Source organism: Gallus gallus, chromosome W, assembly GCF_016699485.2.
Source record: "Gallus gallus isolate bGalGal1 chromosome W, bGalGal1.mat.broiler.GRCg7b, whole genome shotgun sequence".
NCBI classification, from domain to species: Eukaryota; Metazoa; Chordata; class Aves; order Galliformes; family Phasianidae; genus Gallus; species Gallus gallus.
This window is the reverse complement of record NC_052571.1, coordinates 973,817-982,507: the sequence shown is the minus strand read 5'-3', so window position 1 is coordinate 982,507 and position 8,691 is coordinate 973,817. Positions and strand designations below refer to the sequence as shown.

The 8,691-nt window shown below is 45.2% G+C and overlaps 1 protein-coding gene across 2 annotated transcripts in view; it reads left to right on the top strand.

Annotated features, from left to right (window-relative positions):
- The first annotated feature begins 2,476 nt into the window (after nucleotides 1-2,476).
- UBE2R2L (ubiquitin conjugating enzyme E2 R2) overlaps nucleotides 2,477-8,691 on the top strand; it is a 73,567-nt gene continuing 67,352 nt past the window's right edge. The window contains exon 1 of one of the 2 annotated variants that reach the window (XM_025144594.3): nucleotides 2,477-2,640. In XM_025144594.3, coding sequence (XP_025000362.1) covers nucleotides 2,515-2,640 — 126 coding nt within the window. In that variant the 5' untranslated portion in view covers nucleotides 2,477-2,514. Of the gene's footprint in view, nucleotides 2,692-8,691 lie in introns of both variants that reach the window. The other variant, XM_424727.8, reaches the window with a different exon arrangement.

Genomic DNA, 8,691 nt, shown 5'->3' with positions numbered 1-8,691 from the left:
GTAAGGTCTTCTGTTTTTGGACACTCTCTCTCACGTTTTCTTTGATTTATTAGCTTCAATTATATTCTGTTATATCGTGTTATCTTGCATTCCACTATCATATTTAGCAAATTAGCTTTTCTCCTCAGATTGTTGTCTGTTCTGTTTTTAGGCCCATCTCCCTACCCTTTCCACTTTTCCCCCTTCCCTTTCTCCCAGGGTGTGGGTCCGTGGGCCCCCCCACCCCATGAGTCATGGAACTGGGCCAATCCAGACTGTAAACTATTGATAGTATATATACTGTCCGGTTCTCCTTGGGTTGCCCATAGTAACAGCATGTCCAACAGAGGTGCAACAGTCCAATGCATGCTTATCCACATCAAAGAAGCTGGGGCCTCCACACAAGGCCAAGCTACTGCATCTTGGGAGTAGCCCAGAAGGTGATAAGCATCATGATATTCCCCTTATCTTCCTTGTTCCTGACACCCCTGTGTAGGCAGAGATGCCTCCAGTTGTCCTTGCACTCCACAGCAATCTTTGAGATAAAAGGAGTTTTTGTACAGCGTTTCACTGCTAGAAGTCAGTGAATTGGATAAAGCAATAGTTAACTTGTCTGTATCCTTGGAGATGCTCTCTAATGCCACCACAGACAACATAGTAAGACTGCAAAGAGAAATTGGGACAATCTAACAAATAGCTTTAGAAAACTGTATGGCACTGGATTTGTTACTGGCTAGCTGGGGTGGTGTATGTGCAGTTATTGATACTTTATCTTGTCATTATGTAGATAAATCAGGAAGAATAGAAGAAGATATAGAGAAAATATAACAACAACTGAAACTATATCATCAAATACCCCTAGATGACACTTCATGGGGTTTAAAGGAGGTCTGGGATCAGCTGACCTTGTGGTTAACTGATTGGTCTTGGTTGAAGAAACTCTGTTTGATAACTGTCTTTGTTATTGCTGTATGTATAATTGTGTGTAATGATACAGTGCTGCAATTATTGTTCTGACTGTTGTTGGAGATAAATTGATATAGTGAGGGTGGTAGCATGTTAGCTACAAACCCTTAAAAAAAAAAAAAAAAAGGAGGGATTAATACAAGTTGATATTGTTAAGCTTGCCACTGTTCATTGATCATCCTGCCCCGCAATTTGTTTAGATAACAGAAAGAGCTGTGTCTCTGGACCAAGGAGATAAGGAAGCTCTGCTGAGTCTTTGTACCAAGGAAATAGGTTCTGCTTGGAATGAGTCACTGAATATGTAACATACCTCTGGGAAACCTTCTGCATAGGTAACACAAGTAATGTATATAAGCTGAAGAACTTTTGTGTAATCCATGCATTATAGGAGGATAGCCCCCATGCATCCAGAGTTGAAATTAAAGAATGTCTGCTTTCTGACACTCCAACTTGAGTCTTAGAGAGTTTCCTGATTGGTCAATTAATGGTATCAGCACTGCAATAGATCTGCTGTGGTTGTGCTAGCAGGCTGTCCTTGGGAAGCTGCTGAAGGACAGTGGCTGCCCACCATGCCTCTGCCCCTTTTGGCTCTTGCCATCATTTCACCAGGAAAATTGATATGCTGTGGCAGCTGCTCCATTTCAAATCTGTGCTGACATGGCTGCCTATGCATGCAGCTAAGGCCTGGTCCCTCCACACTCACTGAGGGAAAGAGCTGAGCGCCCATGGACCCACCACAGATTTCCCCCTCCCACCTTGGCAGGCTGTCCTGAGTGACGTTGAAGAGTGAGAACAGGACCCTGCAGTTACAGAGAGAAGGGCCTCACAGCAAGAAAAGGGAAAGCAGCTTCACAAGGTAGACATAAGGGGCAAATAGAGATAGTTTAGGTAGAGAGTGTTAGAAAACAAGGGATTCCAAGCACTTTCACAGACACTAGGTCTGGAATAACAAGGAGGATGAAGGCCATAAAGATAAGGACTGGAGAGCAGCTCGAAAACATTTGGCAGGGAGGTGATTCGATGTCTACAGGGCAAGATGAAACCAGTTTGGGGGATGCCCCCCCTTCGGGGTCAGAAGTTTGCAGCGAGGAAGACTACGAGCCTTCATCATCACGACCTACTACGCATATGCAAGGGGGGGGAGGGGCTGCATGCTAATGTGCTCTCGGGAATTTAATGAATATGTATCCGAATTTCTGTCAACTACTGATTATGTATGAGTTCGACCTATATCTATAGCACGATTTCTCCTGACGGTGTGCAAGTTAGGTGGAGCGATCCCCCTTGCACCAGGGTGTACGCGCGTCACCAATAAACACGTGCCTGCTCTATATCCTTACTGGTTATAGGGTCTGATTTCCGCACGTCAACGTGGTAGTCTTGACGCCGTGGCACTGCCCCTTTAAGCACTCCGGTATGGGCGAAGCGACGTGAGAGGGGCGGGGCGTGGAGAGGCGCGCTGAGGTCAGCAGAGAGCGGGTGCCGTCACAAAAGGAACTGGTGGCGACGGCAGTTGTTGTCAGCGTGGGGAGGGGCCTCTGTGACGGCGGCGGTGGCGGCGTTGCCGCCATGGCACAGCAGCAGATGAGCAGCTCGCAGAAAGCGCTCATGCTGGAGCTGAAGTCGCTGCAGGAGGAGCCGGTGGAGGGTTTCCGTATCACGCTGGTTGATGAGTCTGATCTCTACAACTGGGAGGTAGCGATTTTCGGGCCCCCCAACACTCTCTATGAGGGCGGCTACTTCAAGGTACGGGCAGGCTCCCGGCCCCGCTGCTGGCCTGTTGCCTGGGTCTGTCTACCGCGACCGCTGGGTTCTCTTCGTGGTCTTGCGGGTGGGGACCGGACAGGAGATTTCGGTTGTTCCGGGAGTCCTGACCACCCCCCCCTTCTTTCTTGGGCGTCTTGGTGGCAATCGCGCTGTGCCCGCGGCGAGTGGGTGCTGGACTGTCCTCGTCCTGTTGTCTTTTTTTTTTTTTTTCTTATTTAGTTCAGAGACAGAACCGTTGCAACAAGGTGTGAACTTCCCACTTGGCTAGTAGTGGGGGGGCTTCAGGCAGAGGTTTTAGAGGTTCCAGTTGTTTCTGGCTCAGGAGAATTCTGTATAGAGTGACAAAGTCATGGTGGAGGCTTTCCATGCTGTTATTTTTTTTTTCCTCACAACTTCATAGTTACTTAGTGCTGTTCTTTGTAATTTTATTATTTCTTTTCATGTTGTTTTTCTCATCCTCTTCACACTTCAGAAGACAGCTTTCAAAGGGCTATGGTAATACTTAATTGGCAAAGGTTGATAAATGCTTTCAATTTCTCTCTCAATCTTACTGTTAGTCCAAAAAAACCTTTTGTGATTGTTTCTTCTCCTGTAAGTACAGGAAACAAGAAATCTGGCACCTTCTTTCCCCAAAAGAACTGAAGAGAGCAGACTTAAGAACTGCATCTTTTTCTGAAAAGATACAGAAGCTTTAGTGGTTGTAGCACCCGTCTTCTAGGCATATCCCTGTGTACTTTATTTCCCATGGTCTTTCACAAAATTGTCACCCCCGGACATCTCAGGAGTTTGATTTAGTTCCTGGGTCTTCACTTTCTTGCCAACTCACCTTCTGATTATTGTAAAACTGGAAAAAAAGCTTAGCTAATGTGTGTATTGTTCGTGTTTCTTGGCCTCTCTGGATGAAAGTTTAAATATACTTTTTAACAAAACCAAAATAACCTGTAACTTTAGGAATAATGGATTTCAGTCATACTTGCTTTGAACTGTAGTATCTTTCCTCTAAATTCTTTTTACTGGTGGAAGCGCTAGTGCTGATTAGTATCTATAAATTCCTAGATCATGTACTGTTTCTGAGTTCTGTATTGTTGGATCTCAGCATCTGCCTCTTCTCAGGTGGCAGTGGGCAAGGCAATGGTGCTAGCTAGTTGCTAGTTTATTACTTAGGGCTATTCTCATCCAGATATGGTTATTGTGTATGCTATGAAGGCAAATAATGATTTGCTGTTTTGGTACTACTTGAAGATGCAGGCTTATGTGCAGTTAGGCCTCACTGAGGAAAAACTGTGGCACAGCCCCCCTCTTCCCTTAGACTAAAACAAAAACCTTTCTATTTGAGAAGATTGAGCACTGTTGACTTGCATATTTTTTTCCATTGTTTGGCTCTATTTTCATGAGTTTGCACGGAATGATCCTTGGATGAAATGACACTTCTCAATGAGTTTTTGAGTACAGGACTGTTTCTGTAACTTCTCAAAAGCTCAAGCTTATTACCTTGCTGTTTCTAAAAACTATGCTTACACTGCCTACTTTTTTATACAGTGGTGTATTCATGCCAGATATCTTGTCTTTAATAGCACTTCAGTTCTACTGCATGATGCTTACTTTGCATCTGGAGGGTAAGAACTGCCAGAGAAACTGCTTGTTGATCTTCAACTCAGGTGTCTTTTATGTACAGTTTTCCTCTGGAATTCAAAATAGTGAATGATGAGGATTAGATGTTGGATGTTTGTTGAACTTGAATATAGCTGACTCTCAGCTGGAAATATAACTGAGATGCAGATGGCTGTATTGTGGATACATTAGAGGTTTTGCAACTTAAAATTTGGCTTGTGTGACCAGATGTGGATATACATATGTTGGTGCATGCACAAAATTAGCTTGTTCTTTCCAGAATTCTAGTACTTAATTTTTAAAACCTTACTATCTTACTCAGCAGCATGAGTTAGCAAGATTAACAGCAATTCCTCTAAGCTTTCTCACTCATTACTTAGTGAGAATGTCTAGTCTGATCAGACCAGTTTAATAGTACTAATGTTGGCACTGTGCGCCTTCCCCTGAAGTAGTAGTACCCATGACTAGCTTATTTATTAATTATTTGAAATGCATAGATTGCTCCAAAGGTAATGTCTCCTATTTATTTTCATGGAAATAGCATTATTGTATTCTTAGAGCAAATTCTTGGCTACGGAATACTATTGTTCAACATAGCTAATGGTGGTCACTATGCATTTGCCAGTAACGAACAAGAGTCTACATGCTATGCTGGTAAAATCCTGCACCAGTGGAGGTTGCCTCTGCACTGCCAGTTGTTTTGCTTCCATTGCTTTAACCATCACCCTAGAACATTTGCCACCATCCAGGAGTCAGTGTAGAGGTAGAGCACTGGCTGCTTCTCTTGTTCTACAATATCTTAAGCCATCTGGATGACCTTCACTTCTGCAAATTGGCTAGATTCAACTTCTTCAGCAGTTTCTGCAACTTGTCTTGGACTCCAGACAGCAGCCTTTTACCTCCCATGCTTTCCCACAATACAACAGGACCTATCAGTGAACAAGGCATATTGCCTCTCATTGTCTGGTAGTTTATTATACAACAGGTCGTCTTCAACATGTGTCACCTCCTCCTTGGGTGATATTCTGAAATCTTTACTTTCTTGCCAGTCCATGATCATGCCCAAGATTCCTGGGTAACTGGGATTTGCCTATTTCAGCTTGTTGCATGATCAGTGCAATCCTCTCATTCCAGGTGTTGTTGCTAGTCAGTCAAGGGGAGTTTCCTGCTCTACACCACACTGGTGCAGCCTCACCTTGAGTATTGTGTGCAGTTTTGGATGCTACAGTACAAAAAGGACATAAAACTATTAGAGTGTGCCCAAAGGAGGGCTACAGTGGTAGTGATGAGTCTAGAGGGGAAGACGTATGAGTAGTGGCTGAATTCCCGTGGTTTGTTCAGACTAGAGAAGAGGAGACTGAGGGGACACCTCATTGTGGCCTACAGCTACCTCACAAGGGGGAATGGAAGGGCAAGTTCACATCTCTCTCTGGTGAGCAGTGATGAGGGAATAGCATGAAGCTGCAACAAGGGAGGTTTGGGTTGGATATCTGCTCACCATATCCAGTCACTTTATAGGTGAGAATCATATGTTGATTCCCCTCACTAAATGCTTGGGGAGCATTTAGGGAAATATTTCCTTGTTAGTAGAGCCTTAGTGCCTGGGCTGAGCTCCATCACTGTCGTGCTGGGCTACCCTCTGGTCTGGGACTGAGATTTCAGGTCTAAATAACAGAAGAAATGTCTACATTCCTCCATCACTGGTTTCTGCCTAACAGAGGAACCAGTCTGTGAAGCATGGCAGGATACCTGCACCAGCTGGGTGTCACAGAGATATCTGTAGATCTATCTGTGTCTTTGACAGGAGGACAACAGGCCCACAAGCCCGGAAGAGAGAGGGGGCTGCCAACAGGCAGGCAGGCCTGTTTACAGGCCTGTTCAGCCTGGTTCCTTGACTTAATGCTGTAGGGGGGCCCACGAACCCATGTCCCGGGAAAGGGGAAAAAGGAGGAAGGGTAGGGAGATGGGCCTAAAAACAAAACAGTGACAACGATCTGAGGAGGAAAGCTAATTTACTTAATAGTACATTGGAATGCAAGATAACAACACATAATTGGGATTGAGGCTAATAAATCAAATAAGATGAGAGAGAGTATCCAAAACAGAAGGGCTTACTCTAATGCTGAAGGTGTGATGGCTAGGGAGAACACACAGAGGAGACAAGCAGAAAAGGCAAAAAGGGGTGTATTGTGATCTATGAACAGTGTTGTTTTTTTTTTTTTTTTATATTTCCCTCTGAACGGAAAATGGAAACACAAATTCCCCTGGGGTGTGTTCTTCATCTCTTCTGAGACCTAGGTACCTGGAAAATCAGCAATCCACTAAACTGGAGCATTAACCCTTTAACTCCCAGTGCTTTACATGATGTTTTTATGATTTTTGTTATTGGTATTCCACATAATAACATGACATTCCACCCCTTCTTTCACATCACTACATCATACTTAATATATACATATATACAAACAAACAATAATTAACGTGCATTATACACATACACACACACATGGAATTACTGTCTGTGCTCCCCCAACATCAAATTCCCTTGTGGTACACATTGAATATCTCCATTTTTCTGCATCACCCACCAAGTGGAGCCAGGTCCCTGGGCAAAAACAGTTCCAAGGAGAGGTTTGCCCTTTCCGTAAGCTGAAAAGACCCAAACAGCTTTTCCCAACATGCTCCCTATGTGTGCCACAGGGACCTTATCTCCCTCTACGGGACATGGGGAGCTGGATTGGGTAGGACCATCTCGATTGACTGATCATGTAGTGTTGACCAACCAGGTGGATTCTGCCACTCAATGCCGTGATCTTTGGCCCAAATATTTACAAGAGAATTTTTGAGATGAGTCCCATTATCTGATTCAGTTCTTTCTGGGGTGCCATGTCTCCACAGGACTTGTTTCTCCAGACCCAATATGGTGTGTCTGGCGGTAGCATGGGGTCCTGCATATGTTTCAAGCCACCCAGTGGTTGCCTCCACCATGGTAAGCACATAACGCTTACCATTGCAGGATCGTGGCAAGGTGATATAATCAACCTGCCACGCCTCCCCATATTTATGCTTTTGCCATCGCCCTTCCTCCCAGAGAGGTTTCATCCTCTTGGCTTGTTTAATTGTGGTGTGTGTGTCACAGTCATGAATAACCTGTGCAATAGCGTCCATAGTTAAGTCCACCCCTTGGTCTCTAGCTCATTTATATGTTGCATCCCTTCCTTGACGGCTTTAGATCTCATGGGCCCATAAAGCGAGAAATAATTCACCCTTGTGTTGCCAGTCCAAGTCTATTTGAGCCACCTCAACTCTGGCAGCTCCATCTACCTGATAGTTGTTTTGCTGTTCTTCAGTAGCCTGACTCTTGGGCACATGAGCATCTACATGACACACCTTTAGGACCATATTCTTTATTTGGGCAGCAATGTCTTTCCACAGTTCAGCAGCCCAAATAGTTTTACCCCTCCATTGCCAGTTGTTTTCTTCCCACTGCTGCAACCACCCCCATAAGGCATTCGCCACCATCCATGAGTCAGAATAAAGATAAAGCATTGGCCACCTCTCCCGTTCAGCAACATCTAAGACCAGCTGGACAGCCTTTACCTCTGCAAACTGACTTGATTCTCCTTTTCCTTCAGTGGCCTCTGCATCTTGTCGTGTGGGGCTCCACACAGCAGCTTTCCATCTGCGATGCTTCCCCACAATACGGCACGATCCATCTGTGAACAGGGCATATTTCTTTTCATTTCCTGGTAGTTCATTGTATGGTGGGGCCTCTTCAGCATGTGATACCTCTTCTGCTGGTGACGTTTCAAACTTTTTGCCTTCAGGCCAGTCCATGATCACCTCTAAGATTCCTGGACGACTGAGGTTCCCCATCCGAGCCCGTTGCGTAATCAGCGCAATCCACTTGCTCCAAGTGGCATCAGTAGCATGATGGGTAGAGGGAACCTTTCCCTTGAACATCCAGTTCAACACTGGCAATCAAAGTGTTAGAAGGAGCTGTGTTTCAGTGCCGATTACTTCAGAAGCAGCTCGAACCCCCTCATACGCGGCTAAGATCTCCTTCTCGGTTGGAGTGCAGCACTCTTTGGACCCCCTGTATGCTCGACTCCAGAATCCCAGGGGTCGGCCTCGGGCCTCTCCTGAGGCTCTTTGCCACAAACTCCAGGTGGGACCTTTCTCTCCAGCAGCAGTGTAGAGGATGTTCTTTACATCCTGTTCCGTCCGTACTGGCCCCAGGGCCAGGGCACGGGCTATCTCCTGTTTAATCTGCTCAAAAGCCTGCTGCTGTTCAGGACCCCACACAAGATTATTTTTCTTCCTCATCACCTGATAAAGGGGGCTTACATTGTGGTTTTGTGATTTTTG